This window comes from Pangasianodon hypophthalmus, chromosome 3 (genome assembly GCF_027358585.1).
Source record: "Pangasianodon hypophthalmus isolate fPanHyp1 chromosome 3, fPanHyp1.pri, whole genome shotgun sequence".
In the NCBI taxonomy this organism is placed as follows: Eukaryota; Metazoa; Chordata; class Actinopteri; order Siluriformes; family Pangasiidae; genus Pangasianodon; species Pangasianodon hypophthalmus.
Genome location: NC_069712.1, coordinates 7304729 through 7327530, shown reverse-complemented (window position 1 = coordinate 7327530; position 22802 = coordinate 7304729). Strand labels below are relative to the sequence as shown.

At 38.6% G+C, this 22802-nt stretch overlaps 1 protein-coding gene across 10 annotated transcripts in view; it reads left to right on the top strand.

Moving 5' to 3' along the window:
• Positions 1-6010: 6010 nt before the first annotated feature.
• Positions 6011-22802, top strand: part of npnta (nephronectin a) — a 63723-nt gene continuing 46931 nt past the window's right edge. For 5 of the 10 annotated variants that reach the window (XM_026938811.3, XM_034302826.2, XM_034302825.2 and 2 more), the window contains exons 1-2: positions 6011-6337; positions 16295-16395. In XM_026938811.3, the coding sequence (XP_026794612.3) occupies positions 6273-6337; positions 16295-16395 (166 nt within the window). In that variant the 5' untranslated portion in view covers positions 6011-6272. The remainder of the gene's footprint in view (positions 6338-16294; positions 16396-22802) is intronic. The other 5 variants (XM_053232536.1, XM_053232535.1, XM_026938779.3 and 2 more) reach the window with 2 other exon arrangements.

Genomic DNA, 22802 nt, shown 5'->3' with positions numbered 1-22802 from the left:
CCTTCACTGTGACTAAGGAACAGAAGCCATGCCTCCTTCACTTAAAATTCTAAATAATAGTTCACTAGTAATGAAAAAAGAGCTACATGTATGGTATTTGATGCACCTGAAGCAGGCCGTTTCAAATCTTCATAGTCATATTGTAAATAGTGAAACCAGTGTTTGATCCAAATCCATCAGTGCATGGACTTCTACTCCCCATGTTTGGCTATATAATATTTTTGTGCCAGTCTGAGAGAACCCTTGTGGTGGTCTGAAATTGTGAGGAAAGTACACTGAGCTGAGTTTTGACCATAGCATTTGTTAAAATGGCTCCTTCATCAACATCATACTTGCAGCAAGCAAACTTTCTTAAAGTATTTAATATGCAGAAAATCCCAATTTTGGCAGAAAACTGATTTTTCGTATTTTTTTCTAATGGGTTTTCCAAACCACCAGACACATAATATTAGATCAGCATTAAATAACAGTTCGTTATAACAGGGAGGGATCAACAGTATGTCCAGACTGTCTAATGACTAAGGTCAGTTTTTCTAATGTCGTAATGAGTTACCAATTATGGAGCAGTTATACTGTGAATACGGTGAATAAATGATGAGATTCAGTGATGAAGTTCTCTATTACTAGTCTTGGAGGCTCTAGAGACCTGCATAGTTTTAATATTCCCTATTCATAGCATGCCTGATCCAGTTCATGAGCGAATTATCAAATCCTATACAAGATGTATTAGAAGTGGCAGAACCTGAAATGAACCTGCAGGAGTGCAGAGCTGAGAAACCCTGATCCAGTAAATCAGTTGAACTGTCGTTGGCTTCAGTAAAGTGAGCAGTCATGATTTTTGTTTAGCCCTTGTATAGTACTGTGAGAAGCAGATAAGTAAGGTGAAGAGGTATTTCTCTGTTAATAAATAAATCTTTAAACCTTTACTTTATTATCTCCCCACACACTGAGCATCTGAACTTTCACTCACCCTGTGGACGTTATTAGATCATGCAGATGTTTGGCCTCACACACCTTTTGCTTACTCATTAAATGGAAAATGTACATGCCTGAAGCCACTAAGTCTCTCTCACTTTGCAGTTCTATATTTGAATAGGTGTGCGTGTGTATCTGTGTTTAAATGTGTGTATATACACAAAAAAGCCTCTGGCATCCTAACATATCTCGTCTCAGCTTGTCAGAAACACCTGAAGCCTTGGCTCATGGTTTGAGGAGGTTCCCCTGAATACCAAGGAAGTGTGTCAGGGAAAAAGCTAACTATACTTTTAGAAAAAGGGTTCTTCAAGGGGTTCTTTGTATACGTTAAGGGTTCTTAGCTTCCTAAAATTTTTTCCAGTTTGGGTGTTTTTGTGATAATCACTCTGTTGAAACTTTTAAGGTTTCCCCCATAGTGACCACTAAAAAAAAAAAAAAAAAAAAAAAAAACAGCGTTCTAAAATATATATATATAAAGTTTACCACTGCCTAATTCTTGATTCACATTGGTCAGACGGTGTTGATTTATTTTCATTACAGCAGCTCTTACAGTACAGCCACCTGTAATTCATATCACTTGTTTAACTGAATATGCTCATTCTAATACATTATCATTTCTACTGTATAGTGACCTCTTAGATAGGAACACACCATATAATTTAATGCTAATCATAAACAGACTAAGAAATGTGCTGTTATTACAGTAAATTTTATAATAACGGTGAAAAATGATCATTGATATGGTGAACTTGCTTTTCCACAACATTAAATGTAACTATAAATAGATTTTTTGGTTGGCAAATTGTTGTGGTATAAGAGAAATCAAACATTTTGTTATAGGAAAGTAATTAACTGACCTGGACACAAGGCATCTTAGAATTCTTGGAAGCAGAAGAACATTTTGGGGGGGGCGAGAAAAATCAGTTACACATATCAAAGGAAAGCTCTTAATGAGATGTGAACAGTGCCAAAAGAACACACATGAATCTTCAGCCAGGTTTGAATAACTTGGAAGATCTAATGCAGAAGATAAGCATTTTGAGACATGTTTATTTATTTATTTATTTATTTCTCCTGATAAAATGGCAGGTTTTGTGATGTTAAAAAAAATGAAACCAAGCTAAATCATGTCAGAACTTTTTCCACCCTTAATGTGAAACTACAACATATAAAATTAAGTGAAAAACAATCAGAAACATTTTAGGGAAAAATAAAAAACCTGGTTGAATAAGTGTGTGCACCCTTTTATAATTGGGGATGTGGCTATGTTCAGAATGAACTAATCACATTCAATCTCATGTTCAGAATTAATTATCATACAGCTGTCATCAATGAAATTATTTTGATTAACCCCAAATAAAGACCAGCTGTTTCTGTAGGATTCTCTTGACAGCTTCTTGGTTTTATCCAACTGCTGAAGCCATGTTCTGTGAAGAGCTTACAAAGCCTGTACAGTATCTCACTTGTTGAAAGGTATCAATCAAGAGCGGAGTATAAAAGAATTTCCATAATATTAGCTGTACCATGGAACAAATAGAGAAAATGGAGCACCACAGTGACAACCCAGGACATCCCTCCAAAATTTATAAAAGGACAAGACAAAAACTTACCAGGGAGGCTGCCAAGAGACCTACGGCAACATTAAAGGAGCTGCATGAATATCTGACAAGTACTGATTACTCTCTTCATGCGACAACAATCTCTTGTATTCAACAATCTCTCAAGTCTGGGCCATGGTTTAGGGTGGCTAGATGGAGGCTCCTTTCTCAAAAAAACATCCAAGCCCAACTAAATCACCCTCTAAACCATGTGGCAAAATGTGTTATGGTCTGTTGAGACCAATTCCAAAGGGTATAATAATTCCATAATTCCAAAATATATGTGTGGTGCAAAAAAAAGCACATCACCAAACACCATACCCACGGTGCAGCATGGTGGTGGCAGCATCATGCTTTAGGGCTGCTTTTCTTCAGCCAGAACTGGGGCTTTTATCAAGGTGGAGGGAATCATGAATAGCTACAAATACCAGTCGATTTTAGTGCAAAACCTTCAGGTGTCTGCCAGTAAGCTGAAGATGAAAAAGAATTTCACCTTTCAGCACGACAACGACCCAAAGCATACATCCAAATCAATAAGGGAATGGCTTAACCAAAAGAAGATCAATGTTTTTTAATGGCCTAGCCAGAGCCCAGAGCTGAATCCAACTAAATATCTGCGAGTGACCTGAAGCGGGCTGTGCACAGGAGATGCCATTACAATTTGATGGATCCAGAATGTTTTTGCAGGAAAGAGTGGGAAAATATTGCCAAGTCAAGATGTGCTACCCTGATAGACTCTTAAACAAAAAGACTGAGTGGTGTAATAATATCAAAAGGTGCTTTAACAATGTAGTTTGGGGGTGTGCACACTTATGCAACCAGGTTATTGTAAGTTTTTTATATTTTTTCATTTTTTTACATCACAAAAACCTGCTATTTTAACAGGGGTGTGTGGACTTTATATCCACTGTATACTAGGAGGACATTTCTATTAGATACACCTACCTTGTATGTACAGTTATCATTTTATCAGGTTACCCTTCCATATAGGTCACTATGTAATCACTCACAGTAGCCCATCTGCTGCTATACACAATTGTTCAGCCCCTTTATTCCCTATCTAGTGGTGCAATGTGACTGCTTATGACCAGAGGTTTATTTTAAACTTGTGTAATCAGTAGTCCAGTGGAGCGTAAAGGGCTTTAATTTATTAGAAATAAATAAATAAATAAAATGCCTCTATGCTTTCAATAAGTTATAGGAAGTACCTCATAGATGTCTAGGCATGATAAGATTCCTAGATTCTTAAAAAAGTTTTTTTTTTTTGATTATTATATAAATATTCCATAATACACGTATCACTATATTTTGTTGTCATTATCTCAGGACTATGTTATTGTCCTGCTTGTTGGACTTGAGGTTAAAAAGAAATAATAATATTACTATATAGTCAGGGTGCAAAAAAAAATGAGCATATGCTTTGTTTGCAAACTTGACACAGGCTTGAGCCTGATTAAAAAGTGCTGCAGCTTATGAAACAAAATACTGTCTTTTGTACTTTATGGAAAAGCAGGATAGTTAGGATAGGATGGCCTCCAACTTGAGATGAATGAAATGCGCAGGGTCACGTTTGAGAATGAAGAGCAACTTTCTTCTCAATTCTAACAAATAATTACTAACAAAGCAGCATTGATGTAAGCATAAATTAAATTAAATTAAATTAAATTAAATTAAGTCCCTTAGGCACTTATGAGAATATCTCACCTTTTGTTACTGTAAAAATAAAAGATTTAACTCCACAACCTATTTTCTCTTCATGAATATAGAATGGTGGGCTATTTTAATTTCACATTTTTTAAATTTATTTATTTATTTATTTATTTTAGTTTTTATGTAAAGGTATTTCTAGAACTTTACACTTCAGTTATCTGTTCATTTCTACTAAATACTTTTTGCATTAATTCCTATGTGCAATTTTTTTTTCAATCTTATTACTACAATCTGATTTAATCAGCCAATTTGATTTATTAAAAAAAAAAACCTTGCATGTTGACAAGGTCCTAGACAACAGGCCACACCTCATAACACTAGGTGCAATTCAGACCACGCCCCTTTACATCATCATATACGAGACGGTCAAAGTCACGTAATCCTAGTCCTATGGATTTTTTTTCTTTTCTTTTCTTTTCTTTTTTTTTTTTTGGTCATAGATAAAATCCTATCATACTCATTACTCGATACATTACTCAGAGTCTCCGCAATTCGCAAATATGTAGAAGCAGTGTGTTCTGCATATTAGTGAGCAAGTTTGCTTCTTAAAACATTGGGTGTAAAAGCAGCTGTCCCCCGGCATCACGAGTCAGTTTTCTGAATCGATTCTTTCGAACAAGTGAGTCAACTGTAGGAGTTCTGATTCATTTCGATCACTGCTCTGAGACACTGTGTAGATCACAGTCTCTGAGGGTTTGCCTTCAGGATGTAACATGGCTACTGGATTTATTATGGATAAGTCAAATATAATCACAATAATAATAATAACAACAACAACAGTAATAATAGTAATAATAATAATAATAATAATAATAATAATTATTATTATTATTATTATTACTATAGGACTATACCTCAGATTGCCTTGACAAGTAAGACAGGGCTGAAAAAGTCTATGAGAAATGAATGACTGTTTTAATTTCTTAGGTTAACAGGAAAAGTCACAATTTCCTCTAACAGTGCAAGAGTTTGTGGGATTGCTATTTTAGTTTGCAGGAAATTTAAAAATTGGTTGGAGTCAACTGAAATATTTATTCGATTATGAACAAGAAAATCATAACTCAGCGCAAATAACAAGAAGTGTGACTCAATCAGTGGGATTTGCACTGATTCCACTAACTCACACTCCTTACCTCTGATCTTAATGAGTCTGATGACGTCACACAGTTGCTGATATTTACAGGGGGGCCAAGGGAACAAAAACATGCAGTAGGACTAAAAATGTCAGGAGCAAGAAGCCCAGAAATCAGACAGCTGCCTTTGTTCATGCAGCACCAGAGGAGACTTTAATGGAAATGAATGTGTCTGTTATTATTATATATCCATGGAATGTTAGGAATCAAATCTTAGACAAATACCCAGGACAATATATATATATATATATATATATATATATATATATATATATATCCTATTATATATATTATATCCTTATTTGTAATTTATTGTAAGTATGCCACATATGCACTTTTGGTTAGATGCTAACTGCATTTCATTGGCTTAGTACATGTACTTTGAACAATGACAATAAAGTTGAATCTAATCTAATCTAATCTAATCTAATCTAATCTAATCTAATCTAAACATGTGGTTAAGGTGTGATTTAGCCTGTGTTCCTGTTAAGGGCATGGATAAAACCATTTTCGGATTCTCTCGTCTTAGGAATCGATTCGTCTGATTGATTTTCCTAAGGGAGTCGTTCAGAAGGAATCGGTTCCTTCGTGAATCTCCCATCAGCTTTGGGAACGCCAGCAGAGTGCACTTGGCTTTCCGCGGTATATAGAGGCATTGGACTCTCAGCACCACAGCAGTGCACTTCACACCTTCTGCATGAACTGGAAGCAGAAGCAGCACTGTGCTCTTCCCATGTCGGACCTTCTGTGAACTTCTCGAGCTCTGCCTGAATCGTGTTTATTTGCCAGGCTGCTGAAATAACGGAGCGCTGCGCAGTAGCCGGAGTGTCGGGTTTGTGTGTGAACGCGCGCGGAAATGTTGCTAAAGTTGATCGTGTTGTGGATTTGCTGGATCGGAGTGAGTGCAGAGTTTGATGGAAGGTAAGCAGAGGCATTCCCTTCTGCAGATTATTAATGCATTTCTTGCAAAAATACTGCAGCGTGCAAACGTATAGAGTTTGATGATTTGTGTTTTTATCACATAACTTGTATTATTATCTACATTATCTGCAAATTTGCATTATTGGATCATTTATGGGTTCAACTGAGCACAGAGATAGATATTAATCATTGCAATACATATAAACACTAAACAACTGGTGCATCCTTTATATCCACGCAAAATACCCGACAGTTTAATTTCTTCTACTCCTGAAATGCATTAATTCCTTAAGTCAATCACTTTGTTTACAACATGCTATATTGTATTATAAAACATTTAAGGACAGCACAGGAAGCCTGATTTGAGTGCAAGTGTGAATTAATGTTTCCTTCTGACTGAAAGATAAGACTGAGAGCGCGCGCCGGGTTGCCGGCTTTTGGCTTCATGTCCTGACATGAAATGCTGAACTATGTGAGGAGGACTGCAAACCACACACACACACACACACACACACATGCACGCGCAAACACACGCCAAACCTCCAGAGAGCACCCTGAGCTTCACATGAACCTAACCCTGATCTCAGATTATTGCAGGTCAGATTCTTCCTCTGCAGTAACTTCAGGTTGAAATGAAATGAATGTGTCCTATTTGTGGATCTCAACTTCGCTTTCGGCACTCGTGACAGCTACATTTACCCGAGGGGGCTTTTTTAAAGTATGTTTCAAGCCCTTGCATCATGCTGCTTTATTAATATACCTAAGCTTCCCTTTCCCTGGGCATGTGGTGCTGCAGTCTCCGCTTACAGCCATGTTTCCTGTGCGTCCTGCTCCTGGAGTTCCCCTGCTCTAACACACCTGACCCAATTCATCAGGTCATTACCAAGTTCAGATGGGTGTATTAGAGCAGAGAAACACTAAAAAAGGATATTCCCAGTGCAAGACTGGTAAACACCAGCTTACCAGTGAATGCTGTGGAGCATTCATCATGTCCAGAGGTGTTACGTGATGATTGCAGTACAGTAAATACTTGGCCACCCAAGCGTTAGCAGAAAGGAGGAGTGTCTGAATACACTGCGCTCCTGCTGTGCCGTACAATAAAACATCCTTTATTTTGGGCTCTGGGAAACTAAAAATAGGGCAATCTTTGCCAATTGACTTATTATCTTCTCAGTTTTATTCTTTTCCCTTCTTCTTTTACCTCAATTTATCTGTCACTGTTCTGCTCGCAGAGGAAGACCTTCTCAGCGATGCAGGATTTTTGCGGGAATATTCATAAGTTAACCACAGGGATGCTGGATTTTAATGCAGGCACAGTCACCGTAGGACTCACAATCAATTTCTTTGTCCGCGTGACTATTCATTTGCTTTCAGTATTTGCCAGACATTCATGTGACCTGATCTGAGAAAGAGAACAGTGGGTTGGGGATTGATGGGGCACTCAACACAGCCTGAAAGAAGGAAGCACTTTAAAAGAAAGTTAACGCCAGCCACTTTTGAGTGATCTCAGTTGTCTAGAAGAATCATGCAAATGAGCGTTTTTCTATAGAGAAAGTTCCAAGTAGAATCACTGTAGGAAGCTATGTAAATACCCTTATTCAAGAACCCTTGAAGAATCTTTGAACGACGGTTTTTGAATCTTGAATCTTGTTTGGAATCTTCTTGCCTTACTTTCAGCATCCAGGTCACCTTATACTCTTTGGAATTTGGAACCCGTAACTGTTTAGGTTGTCCCATTCGGGGAGCTTATAAAGATCTCACATACAACCCTACAACTGAGTGTTTTCCTATTAGAGAGGGTTCCAAATAGAATCCTTTAATGAAGCTAAAAACCCTTATACAAAGAATCCTTGAAGAAGCCTTGAACTGTATTTTCAGCATCCAGGTCACCTTACACTTAGAAATTTATACCTTAAGGGTACTTCCATTGTTTCTCTGGGGTCCTCATAAAGGTTCCAAGTAGAACCCTGTAACAGAGTGTTTAACATTAAGGGTTTCAAGTAGTACTCTTTTCTTGAAGCAAGGAACCACGTTATTATCCATTGAACCCTTAAAAAAAGGTTTATTCAAGGTTCAAGGTTGAATAATAAAAGATTTCCTAGCTTCCAAAAAGGGTCTTGGAGTGTTTCTGGTGTCACTGGTAGTGTGTGTACTATGTTCAGATCAAGGGTTCGATTTGTGAAAAATTCCAGTGTGTCTCATATTGGATATCAGAATGCTGACATTTTTTAGAACCGCCTGGCCAGCGCATAATCAGTGTACATTAACCCTCCAGTTTATTAATGCCAGCCGTGATGGACAGAGCTTGTCACCAAAGTCATTATTTGCCAATTGCCACTGCGTATAAACCTACTTCACTTGCCTCAATCTAAATTCATCGACAGGATATTCTCCAAGAAGGCACTATGAGAGACGCATTCATTATTTCCTGTCCTTTGGCAGGACCATTTAGAAGTCGTGCTCAATGGGTCGAGCCACACCTAAACTGCATACAAGCGTTTTGTACCACAATGACGGATTTAATCAATAGAAAAACTCATTATAGCAGTTTGCTCAGAACAGAGTAGTGTTTAGTGGTATTTGGGTATTTCGTTCAAGGTCAGAGGAGTCATATAGGTTCTGTTTCCCTTAGGGAAGTTACCATCCATATATAGTGATGGCCAACAAACAAATCATTGCAAACAAGTTATCCTTTTTATGTGATTCCAACAAAACAATTTGCACTCTTTCCAAACCGAACATGTTTTTCATCTACACTAACCTTTTAAACCAGTCATTAGACTTGGCCTGTGTATACCATTAGCAAACACACAGAAAACAACCTGATTTACTGATTCCCCCATCCAGAACTGATCCAGTTTCCACAGTTCTGAATCAGACTCTCTGGTTAGCTTTAGTGCAAATTATTGGAGTCAAAGGACCCAAAATATATCTAAATCATCATTCTGTAAATCACCAACAAGGATAATTGATGAAAACTGATCTAGACACAATTTAATAGAAAGCTATTTGTATTTTATGACAAATTTGCTTTTTAATTTGATTATGAACGCAAATATTCCACATTGAAGCAATGTCTCCGATGTCATTTAGTCTGTGCTTTACTCAATATTTCTTTGAACAGTTCTGTGTCAGTGCTGTGAAGGGTGTGTTCAAGGACTGCCTGAGAACCACTTGAGCTTTGGGACCTGGCCCTTCACTTCACCTCACTTCATACCCATATGCTTGGATTGGATTCTGTCTGATTTAAAATGAAATCAATCCAGACTCTCAGCTGGTTCACGAGTGAAAATACGAGTTAAAAATAACCAAAAGTTGGGAAGATGCTATGTCAACACTGAAAATCCTGGAACATCCATACAACCAGTTGAGCTTTTGGACTTGGCCCCTAACTCATACCCATAAGCTTGGATTGGATTTGATTTTAAATTGAATCAACCCCTGACTGGCTGCTGGTTAAGGAATGAAAATACCAATCCCAAAACCACTGCACCAGAAGTTTGAGTTTAAATCCTGGCACTTCCAGAGAACCAGCTGGGACTAGGCCTTTAACTCACAGCCATACACTTGGATTGTATTCTGCATCACTAAGTTGATCTGTATGAAAGTGTCTGCCAAAGGAATAAATAGATTTTTTTTAACCCAAATGTCTCTCAACTTAATCTCAATCCTGTTTTACACTGTGCAGGTTTGTAGCAGTATTTTAAGATTATTACGTTACACTGTACAAGACCCCAATTACAACCCGTTCTAAGGCCACGAATCTCAACAAAAGAAACCTTATACATTTGGACCCTACAGTTTAAACCCAGCATCAGCCAGTAACCACCTATTTGCTGAGTCTCCCCTGTTGCATGATGACAAACCACATCCAGCCCTGCGTTCAACTCCGTAGAATGAGCTGTAATAGCAATTACTAGTATTCTGGTCTCAAAGACTTTCCAATATTAAATGAAGGTTGCACAATATTGCTAACCCCTGTTCCATTTGCTGCTGCACTTCCTGCCTCATTAAGCTCATCATTAGTCCTGTGAGATGGGTTCCATACTATTTTTTTCTTCTGAACCACTGGGTACAATCTATCTCTGCTGTTGTCAGTTGCTCAGTAATTATCTGTGCACACATGCATTTCATCTGCATATATCCATTCAGCAGCTGAGAGACCAATGACCAGTCGCACTAATGTGGCTTCCTCTGCTTGGTCATTACACACAGATTGCTGGAATTTTATATTCACCCTTTTCATTATGAGCAATTAGCCTTCATTAGCTTGCCGGAGCGAGACGTGAGGATGTGCTCTCTGGCAAACTGGCATTTCAGTGCACACACAGTGTGTATGAGTGTGGGATGTGACTGTCAAGTGTGTGTTTTGATGACCCGTGTCTGATTGTAGGCCAGTCGGAGGAGGTGTCCCAGGAATGTGAAGAGTATTAAAGGCACTTTTTTTCTCCTTAAAGTGTGCCATGCATCATTAAATCATTATTCATGAGATGACTATACATATTAAATGATGGTGTGACACGCAATATGAATTTCATATGGGACTGTAAAAATGGCTTCAGGCCTTTGTGTTAGACTAGAGCACACATTTCATGAATTTTTCATGACTCTTGTTCCACCCTCAATTGCACTGGAACACAAATCACAGCCTCCTACCAACAATTTAGATCTTGGCCTCTACTTATGAACCGCAAGGAGAGATTTTTAAGAGAAATTACTCCACCCACGAGATGGATGTAAGTGCAGGATGCAGACAGAGTAAGCCGTTGAGAGTGTGTGGTTGACAGGGTGAGGCCAGGCATTCGAATAGGTGGCAAAGATTAGTTGTGACAGTCATTTTACACCAAGCTAAGCATGGATCCTGGCGCCAGGCATCCCCTTCTCTCTTTTTCTCACCCCCCTCTTCTTTGTTTTCTATCTCACGCTTTCTCTCACTCTGGCATCTCAGTGGATATGGTCCAGGGTTCACAAACTGCAGGTTGGCACGCAGTGACTCGTGTACCTTCTTTCTTGGCACTAGGGAGGTGAGATCAGGCTTCCGCCCATACCACACACATGCCAGATTCCCCCATAGGGTTCACATTCTGTTCATATCTATCTTCATTCTTCTCCTGATCCACTTTTCTTGTGTCACTTTGTTGTCTCTTTATGCCATTCTTTCTTCATACATACCAACTGGCCTGTCAGAGCACCCCATTTTAGCATTTTTTTCCATCAACATGGTGGCAGTTCTGTTGCTGGAGCTTGTGCCTTATCTCAAAACATTCCATGCTGGCAAAAACGCTTTGTTTGCAGCTTCTAGACTGGAACCAAGAAAGATTGTTGGAAAGATTTGGCAAATTGTGATCTTAGTACTGTAAGGTGCTATCTATGTAAAGAAGGGATGGCAGCTAGAACCTTATATACAGTATATCATGCTGAGGTTATGAAATGGAAATGCATTATGGGACCCTTACTGTCCTACACCCTTAATTGGTTTTGGCTAATTCCTCTGGAGTAATGCTTCTATTTTCTATGAAGAACCCTCCAACAGAATGATTTCCTCTCATATAAGCCTCCAATTAAAAAGCTAAAAACCCTTAAGTATCTGAAGAACCCTTGAGGAACCCTTTAGGAACACTTTTTCTATTAAATGGTGGGATTAACACAATTTTATATTTGTCTTTTCCCCTCTCTTTATTGTTCTCTCATTTCCAATTCCTTTTTGTACTCCATCTACTTTATACGCTTTTTCTACTTCTTCATGCATCACACATGCCAGATGGGCCTCCATGAGAGTCACACATTGTCCACCTCTCATTTATCGCTTTTCTATCAGCAAAGTGCCAGTGCTGGTACTTTTCCATTCTGTGCATTTATCCAGCAACAACAACAACAACAACAAAAAAGTCCATTTCGCTTCCAAAAAGCTATTGGGCTGGTGGCAGGAAATTGTGATGTGTTTTGTGCATAAAACAGTTTTTTAATGTTAAAGTACTTGGACATTGGAATATGCAATGGTTCAGCTCTTAAAGAACTGTGAGCTGGTTCTTAATAAGATTGCAGATATGCTACTTCCTCTTGAATTGAATTATATAGATTGGTGTTTGGATCAAACTTCACTTTACAATATGTATGTATGTAAAAAAAAAAGTGATTTGGTGAGTTTTAACAAAATAATAATTTAGCTTTGGATCTTTCAAATCTGAGGTTAGAGGATGGCATGGTACCTAGAAACCTTTAGCTGCAGAACCTGCTTGTTAAGTTAGCTAGATAACTGTTACACTTTTTTGGATTGTTAAGTAAAACTGTATATTTTGACAGGTTTAGCTACTGTTACATCAATTTAGACTCAGATCCCTCTTGCTCTCTGAGCACTGAGCTAATTTACTAGTAGCCGGATAACTATTAGGAATGGCAAGAGGATATCAGTCTTTCTAAAGCAGGTCCTGGCGTTGTGAATGAGGGCAAAATGTTAGAGATGTTCTTAGGTCTTTTTTGTATTTTCTTAGGTAGTTTAAACACAATACAATTTTTAAAAAATTGTTTTACATTATTTTTCTTGGTTTTCCTGAACCAGCACTAGCTCCAGCTCTAGCTCCCTCACTCTCTCTTTTCTCATTTCTGTTTGTTCCTTCTACTTTTCTCTTTCCCCATATCTCACATGTCCTGGATGGGCTGTACAGTCTCGATACTTTGTTCATCTTTCTCTCTGATTATGTCTCTCTGTCTCAGTTTTGCTGCTATATCTATTTGTTCTCTTGCTTGTCTGCTTCTCTGCTTCTCCCTTATTCATAACTCACACATGGTTGATGATCCTCCATAGCGTCAACACACCGTTTGTCATTCTCTCTCTCTCTCTCTCTCTTTCTCTCTCTCTAATTGTGTCTCTGCAAACCCCACTATGCAGCTACGCAAATGATCCGTCACTCAGCTGCTAGGCGCACTGCCACATTACTGCAGAAACCTTATTGGTTTTGTGACCAGGGTTAAAAATGCCTATCTGGAGATCAGCCATGTTAATTATCAGCGCTTGCAATAAAGCAATCTGCTGCTCATCTCTCTCCGCCTGCGCCTTTGTTAGAGCTGATTAGCGTCTTTATTATATAAATGAGCATAATCAGGGATGATCAGATTTAGTATCATGGCTAATAGTTTAGTAATCATTTAGCAGTTAGTGTTTAGCTGCACGTTTTGATTGGATTGGGTGATCAGAGACTCGACGCTGAGTGGAGACGGATACAGTGAAGGAAGAAAGTGTCCATCCAGCTGTGCATGTCTGTGGCAAGAAACAAGAGACCAAACAATGACAGTGTCAGAGTAAAGCCAGACGCTGGCGCTTAGCATGCCCGGTGTGACTTCGGAGTCTTTGTGAAGAGTCATGTCCCTGTCTCTGTGCCAGACAGCACACAAACATTTTTTCCCAGGCCTGCCGTGCCTGCTTTCCATCAAACCTGCTCGCCCAGTGATTGGCAGCATGGGCAGCCAGAGGCATTAGCATTTTCCCCGGCTGGCAGTAGACGCTAATCGAAGGGGATTTAGGTGAGTGTGAATGGAATTAACAATGCCATGCTCTTATCACAGGTCCTCCAATCCCACCTCCACCTTTTATATCGCTCACCCCTCTTTTTCTCCTTCTCCTTTCTCAAAATGGTCATTTCTCCAGGAATATTACGTTAGTGTGTATTTTTAGTCTCACATTTTGGCAAAGAGCATCTGATCCATCTAGGTCATGCGATGACCAAATTTTGGAATCCACCGCTCTTTTTCTGACACCTTAAATGGTTCGTTCTTCTAGTTTAAAAGAAAAAAAAAAAAGAAAGCATCGTAATCCTGCTTGGGACTGCCAAGAAACTGGGCCTATTTGCAAGAACAGTTCATCTTAGCCTAAAGACATCTTCTCCTTATTTCACTGAGAAATGACCTACGGTGGATTAAACACAAAGTCTGCCCCCCACCCCCCCAAAAAAAAAGCATCTCATTCCTTTGGGTCATGTTGTATTATGTTCAGTGTTCAAATGCTATTATCATTTTCTGCATCATCAGTAGTAGATGCTAGGGTGTCTGTGGGGAGAGCAGATAGAGCTCATCTGGCCTCCAGTACTGAACGACGGGGTGATAATTCATACTGGCGTTATCTGCAGCCCCTCTATCTGCACATACAATGGAGGCAGTGTGAATGCAGATAAGGTGTCATTGACTCACTGATGAATAGGATAAGCAGCATTAGCCAGACAGGCTCAGAGATATTACACACACCACAGACACTCATATAAAGTATAAAGACACTCATCATAAAATATCAAAGCATTTGCTTTTATTCTAAAATAGCTTTCACTTCTTCAACTATATGGCCTCGGCCAGAATATGCTCTCATAGATGACTGTTCAACACAAAACAACACAGACACTCATCTGCAAGTGAAACAAGATATTTGGACAGGAAATGGTAAATGATATGTAAGGAATATAATATGACAGGGTGTGCTGTTACATGAAATGAATCAATGACAGGGTGATGATGCGACCCATTGCAAAAAGGAGTTACTGTTACTTCCTAAAGTTAATTATTTTCCTAGCACATTTAAAAAAAAATATTTTCTTATAACAGCACATTTTATTCCTCTTATACCGCAGTAATTTGCCAATCATTACAATTTGTATTTAAGAAAGAATGTCATGTTTTATCCAATTATAGTTATGTATAACGTTGTGGAACATCAGCAAAACAAGTTAGACGCTGTTATCACTTACGTTATAGCAGCTATAAACAGTCGTTCCCTCGCCAGCCTCTCTTTTTATCTCTCTCGTGAAGTTAATAAGTGAAAAAATGGAGCGTGTCATATTACCAATTAACTGCAAAACCCTCCATCCAGAAGACTTAAGTGGCAGGAAACTTAAAGTTGTAGTTTTACCAATGACTGTTACAAAGTACAGACACTGGAGACTCCTTCCAAAAATGTTAAATAAATATCGCTTCACAAAAAACTTTCGTTTATGCGGAGTGTCCACCGTACAAGTTCCTGTGAATCTATGGTTACTATAGATAACGTATTACAGCAAGCGCATTAAGAGAAACCTGTCAGAGGTGCTGTTAGAGAAAATTAATCGAGACCTTCCGACCAATCAGAGTTGAGAATTCAACAGCGCTGTTGTATAAGTAATATGATCAAAGACATAAAATTATACTGTATATAATGTAAATACTATATACATGGGGGCCTACCTTTCCTGTTAATGAGAAAACACTTTCGTTATTTCTATCTTTACTTCTTTCTGTTTCACTCACTATCTACATAGAAATAGCAAAATTAAACTTAAAGTTCTTCTGTAAGTAATATAACTTAGTCATGGTGTCCTAGCAGCCAGTAGCAATGAAAAAGAGAGCAGCCCCAAAAACATTAATCTCTTGCTAGGGTTTAACTGCATTTTCACAATCCAAGCAGAAATAGTGTCAAATAATAGCCATCACAAAAAACGAATTAAAATATAATCAGCCCCAGCTTTGCTAGATCTCTAAACCCTTCAAGATGGTAGCTTGACAGCAAAACCTTAATAGGCCGTTTAGGTTCTACAGCTGGCTGCAGCTGGCTGCAGCTGGTGGTGGTGTGAATAACTCAAATAATATGGCAGTGTGTGAACAACTATGTTTAGTGTTTTGAATTGTTTTTAATAATTGCAGAGATCTAAAGGAACATTGCTGTTAATTCTTATTATTTACTGTAATAACCAGCCACAGTCTGATGGTCCATTTAAAACGGTGAAAATGCCAGAATTCATCCTGAAGGCTACCTGTTGAATAGCTTTCTAGGAACTAAAATGACATGTCATTAGAGGAGAAACACCATTGTATTCAAAACATTGTAGTGCACGGTGTATTGCTTCACAGTAAACCTTTGCCGAAGTCAATTTAGCATGATGATGCACTGTTTTACTGATTCTACTGATATCTTATGATGTTTTTATTGTGTCCTGACAGGTGGCCCAGGCAGATGGCCTCGTCCACTGGGCTATGCCGCTATGGCGCTCGCATCGACTGCTGCTGGGGCTGGACGCGGCGCTCCTGGGGGCACTGCCAGCGTGAGTAGCATGCCGTTACCGTGGGCAGCCGGGGCTCCGGGGCTAGCTTAGAGGGGCTTTCACTTCTGTCATATGCGCTCACTCTCTGCCACACACACTTACACACAAATATAGATGACTACACAGCAAGTCACCAGTTCCTTATTAAAAATAGGTCACAATTTTCCATTTAGCACTGTGGAGAACTAAGAGCATGTGCTGATGTTAAATTTTCATGTGATAATTAATGTCACCATGATTTACAATCTTAACATGATATTATATAAAAAAATAAATTTCCCAATGTTTATCTGTGGCTGTTCCTATTGGAGAGTCACAAATTAAACACATTTAAAAGAGGAACCCTGAGAAGAACGTCTTCAATTACAAGATGAGGAACCATAGAAGTCAACTCTTTTTATGCTGCCTTTTAAACTTGACACACCTCCCAAAATGATGCCTACACTTTCAGAATAAGGTTTATTTTTGTTCTTTGCTCTACAAATACTATAAATATACCATCAAAAGTACCACAGGAATGATTTTCCCCTACAAGTATGTTCCACATTTTAAAGGGGTCTATAATACACCCCTGAGGGTCACCAACCCAGTGACAGTTTGGTACCTTTTTTGAGACGCCATAGTCTCCTCCCACAAGACCACAAGAATATTAACAACATTTTGAAGTGTATATTGTATATTGTATGATGATATGCACATGCCTAATATGTACATACATTAATGTTGTACATATTAAACATACATGTTTAGTTTGGTGAGTGTGCAGATACATTTCACTGATTGCAAAAATTTCCACTCTGTGTAATGACCTGGTGCCTTGTGTTGAGTCAGAATTCAATTTTGAAACCCTGACAGATTAAAATATATATATATATAATATTCTTATACCACAGCACTATTGAATTATTACAGTAATTATGGCTGTAAGGTTTATATTAATTCGCTTGTTGTAATACATTATCATTTCTATAGTAACAACACGCACATAGACTTACATCGTGGCTGGTCAACACATCAACACATACTATTTAAAAATGTATAATTGTTAGGTGTGAGATGATACGCTAAAGCCACAATATGAGACAGATCCTGATGCAGGCTTCATAAGATGATATTTACACAAATAAAATATAATATTTGAAGACAGTCGACAAAATAAATAAAACCACTGCAATATCAATACACTGTATTGTAAGGAAAGTAGATCAGGATTTATAATATAAGGTGTAACATGTTATTATTAACATGTTATTTTAATCTTTTTCAGTGTCATAAATGTGATTAATGGCAACTTTATTAATATAGAAAGATTGATGGTAGATGCCTTAAATGATTATGTTACAAAAAAAAACACATTTGTGTCATTGCCACTCCTACTGATGTCTGACACCTGAAATGTACGAGCGCATCCCACTTCCCAATTTAACTGTACAGATCAGGGAAACAGTCCTGATTTATTTTGTATATTTCTTCATCCCTTTGAAATTAATTTCTGGTTATGCCACTTCCAGCACAATACAAGACATTCTTCTGCATTGTTTTAGACGCGAGTGTGACTTACATCAAGTACAGCACACAGGCTTTGGTTTTAACACGCGTTTGTTTATACAGTGATTTCCAGTAACTAGTAAGGCATCTGCACTCCAGTAACATGGGTAGGGTGAAAATATTGAGGAGAAGTGTATTGTGGGCCATTTTGTAGGACGTTTACATTTACATTTACATTTATGGCATTTGGCAGATGCCTTTATCCAGAGCAACGTACAGAAGTGCTTTGAAGTCTCTATCAATAAATAAATCCTGATACTGGTTCATTAGGTCACGGACTAAGAATACCATCAGTCTAAAAACTCTGTTGGGGAGGTAATATAGTAAGAGAAGCATTTTTTTTTAAATAAAGTGCTAATTTAAGTACTTCAGAAAGAGGTAAGTCTTTAGACGTCGTTTGAAGACAGCCAGTGACTCAGCTGTTCAGACATCTAGAAGAAGTTCATTCCGCCACCTAGGTGCCAGAATAGAGAAGAGTCTTGATGCATGCCTTCCTTGTACCCTGAAAGATGGGGACACCTTTCTCAGTAACATGACAAGCTACTTTTATCTTATTAACTTTAAAAGAGAAAAAAGAGAGGCCGGTGAGGAAACTGATGTTTATAGCTGCTGTAATGTAAATGATAACAGGAAATAACTTGTCACTTTTCATTAAATGTTAATATAAATGGATAAAACATATAACTTAAAACATTGTTACCGATGACAAATTGCTGTGGTATAAGAGGAATAAAACACTCTGGGATATACTGTTAACATATCACACCACCATGTCACTGATTACTTTCCTATAACATCCCATTCCATTGTGTTTTATTCCTTACATAAATACACACTTACAGGCTACACCTACTTCCAAGCTCAAGTTTTACTTCCTTTTTAATGTACGAGATGATAATTTATGTAACACCAGGGCAAAATGCTATAAAGCACACTCTGTTTCCAAAATATCATCACAGTACAGTTCCTCAAATGATCCTACACTGCTAATAGGAATGATCTTCAAACTGAATACCTTTAAAATGAATGTGCAATCAATGTAGATGGCCAATGAGCTGCACTCCTCGTGAGCTCCTCTCCTCTCATACTCAGAGTGATGAGCACTCTCTTTCAAAAAAAAAAAAACAACACATTTACACAAATATCCCCCAAAAATTTTCCTCGTACGGAGGCACTCAGTTCATCAAGTCTATTCAGAGCATTCAAAGGATGAGCCAGCAGCGCTTGCATTAACACCATTAGCATGTTTTATTTGTCTGCTGCTGCATGTTCTGCACACATCCAATAAAGTTAAGGCATGTTTCCCAGCCCAAACATTTAGCCTTATGGTGAGATCAAAATAGCCTCACATTCGGAGTAATTGCGTTTGGAGGCGTATGCGGATATTATTAGCGAGCTGAGTGCAGCTGGCAGCCTGACAAATGCGCAACGTTCTCTGCATGGCTTGTACGCATGATATTCCAGCTGTTGCTTCGGCTGTGGGAGCGTGATATATCTGGCTTCGCTCGAGAAGAAAGCTGCTTGACTCACAAATCAACTCACGGAGCTGTAAGTAACAGCTAATGCGATTTTTCTAACCCCATGGCATCTGAGGCGTCTGTGCACTGAGCCGCAAGTCTCTCTTATCTCGTTTACTTTATGTGCCACCTGTCACGTAATCACATGTGGGGCAGGATGAAACGAAGCATGGGTGCATACCTGTGATTTTGTGTTGGGTGAGTGAGTGTGTGAGATTGAGTGTGTACATGTCTCTCACATTTCCTCTGGTGCTTTTTCAACTCAAATATATTTAAAAAAAAAGCTCATCGAATATTGCTAAATTCAATCAGGGTCATATTTAATGTGTTTATGAGAAGACTCAACATGAATGGCCTAGTCTAGTGGTATTTACAACTTATAAGAAGACATTTTCGCACCTCTGAACGAGCTCATGAGTGTATAACCCAAAGCTGACATTTCTCAGTATGGTGGAACCCAGGAATTTTTAGTTTGTGGTTGATGTTAAGTGTAATTACAGTGTAACTGTAGTCATAAAGAGCTTTCTTAGTCATTTCCCAACACATATGAGGGAAATGTTGATATTCCTAGCTGTTTTGTCTTATTTCCCTTGTTGTTTTTTTTTTTTTCCTAAAAAGGTTCCTGCTGTGAAAAGAGACCTCACGCTCCTGTAATCTTGAAAATGTTCATGCGGTGAAAAGCTACTAAAAAGTTCTGAAACTACAGCCCAGGAACTAAAATCCTGCTTTCTCCAGTGAAAGCAATTGTAAAATTCATAGGTTCCAGAAAAGGTTCCTCTGGTAGAAAAAGCTCCTGGCTTCCTGAAAAAATTCCTGAAGTGAAAAGGTACTATCAAACTCTGGAACTACTTTCCAGGAGCTAAAATTCTGGTCCTAGACAGAACAGTGTAAGCAAACTTAGCTCTTCTAGTAGAAGCAAAAGTAAAATCCATAGATTTCCTGGCTTTCTGAAAAGGTTCTTGCAGTGAAAAGGTACTAAAATGTCTGGAACTACGGCCCAGGAACTAAAATCCTCTTCCCACCTGTGGTAGCAAGCTTAAAATTCATAGGTTCCTGAAAAGGTTCCTACAGTAAAAAGGTACTTTAAAAATCTTGGAACCACAGCCCAGGAACTAAACTCCTGGGCTAAAATCCTAAACTTTTATGTTGCTTCCATTTGGAGAAACTTGGATTTTAGTTCCTGGGCTGTAGTTCCAGAATGTTTAGTACCTTTTCACTCCTGGAACTTTTTCAGGAACCCAGTAACAAGGTTTCTCTACTAGGGAAAATTTGTGGTAATTTTAAGAATGCTTATATTGGTTTATCCAGGACCAGAATTATAGTTCCTTGGCCATAGGTCCAGGACTTTTTAGTACCTTTATCTTCAGGAATTTTTTCAGGAACCCAAGAATTTTAGGCAGGTTTTTCTACCAGATAAACCTTTTCGGAAACCTATGGATATTAAGTTCACTTTGACTGGAGAAACCAGAAGTTTAGTTACTGGACTGTAGTTCCAGAATCTTTTTTAATACCGTTTCACTGCAAGAACCTTTTCAGGAACCTAGGAAATTTAGTCAGGTTTCTCTACCAGGGTATCTGTTTTAGAAGAACCAGGGTTTTAGTTCCTGGGATGCTCTTCCAGAATTTTGAGTACCTTTTCACTTCAGAAACCTTTCAGGAACCCAGTAACATTAGGCAGGTTTTTCTACTGGGGAAAACTTCAGGAACATATGAATTTTAAGTTTGCTTACCCTGTTTTGCTTAGCACCAGAATTTTAGTTCCTGGAATGTAGGGGTAGTGGGCTGTAGGCCCAGAACTTTAGAGCTTCTGCTTCACAGAAGTGCTTTTATGAAGCAGGAACTATTGGGATGGCATGAGCTGACATGTCACATCCTTCACACAATTATCTTCAGTTCTGTTATTTTACACTGTGATAGAAATGACAATTTTTGTTCACAAGAGTCCTGGAAAAGTTCACTTCCTGAAAAAAGATTCTGGAATCTCCAGGGAAACACACCTAACCCATCAAACCCAAGGTTAGTGTGTCCCCAGTCGCAGCTAGCGTGCAATCAGAGGCCCGTCACGTACTCAGGCAGTAATTGAAACTGGCTGGAGAAGAGAAGAGAAACAGGATAAGGGTGAATGAAAGGGACAGCAGGAGTTCTGTCTTTCTTGATTACAGTGTTTCAGCTTCTCCCATCATCTGTCACATTATTGCGCTCCTGGGGATGTCCTGAAGTGCAGAGGTAGAAGATCCTAATAAAAGCCTGGCTGAAGAGACAGGTCGTGAAGGGGAAAGTGCTCCACACTGAGCTAGCGTCCAGACCTGCTCTGTGTACCACACCCAAACACAAAGCTCCAGAGCCAAACGCTGGGCCAAAACTGAAATCAAAACTGGCACTGGTCACATCAGTGCCCACAGGAAGATACAAAGAGGTGTTTTATTTCCCAGAACATCTGGATTCTGAAAGGCAAACTTCAGCTTTTGAAACTGAAGGCTACACAGACAGACTGAAGCGCACATTCACCATAATCAGAGCTGAAGAAAAGTCTTCTATTCTATCTCTTTCCCTCTCCATCTCTCTCTCTCACTGACTTTACCTCATGGTTTGTCTCTCTTTGTATGGTTCTCTCTGTGTCTCTTTTCCAGTCTCTAGATTTGTATGTGTTAGTGTTACACCAGACATGGAAAAGGTGCCATCATTTTGTTCTTCAAATCAGTGACAGTGGTCAAAAATCAGTGTCTTCACACCACATGAAGACTTTTTTTTCTCTCTGCCTCTATTTTAGCTACGCTGCACAAGCATTTCGATCACCTAACAACTATTGAAAGTACATGTAAATACATTTATATATATAATATTTGCTCATTATAAATATTCTGTGATAGTGTCATAGGTTCCACTACAAATGAGTGGACATGATAACGTACTCTTCAAGATCCATTTTTCTTTCAGCGTTAACTGGATGTTGCAGGAGAGCTGGATAAGTCAGGCAGGTATAGTCTTGCATCCAGCTGTTGTAACCCAAATGACAAACAGAAACTTAACATGTAGTCACATATCAAAGACAATATTATGCAACAAGAGTCTAAAGAAAATAGGCTTTAGTCACTGAATTTACATTACTGAATCTGAATCAGGAGCAGGTCATGACAGAGCATTTTGCTAACTTAGGATTTAGCTTGGTTGCATTTATTCTTCCATTTACCTGACTGGCTGATGTTCCCAATCACTGATCACCATTGTTTCCCAAAGACCAATCACTGATCACCATTGTTTCCCAAAGACCAATCACTGATCACCATTGTCTCCCAGAGATCAAACATTGCTCACCATTGTTCCCAACAACCAATCACTGAT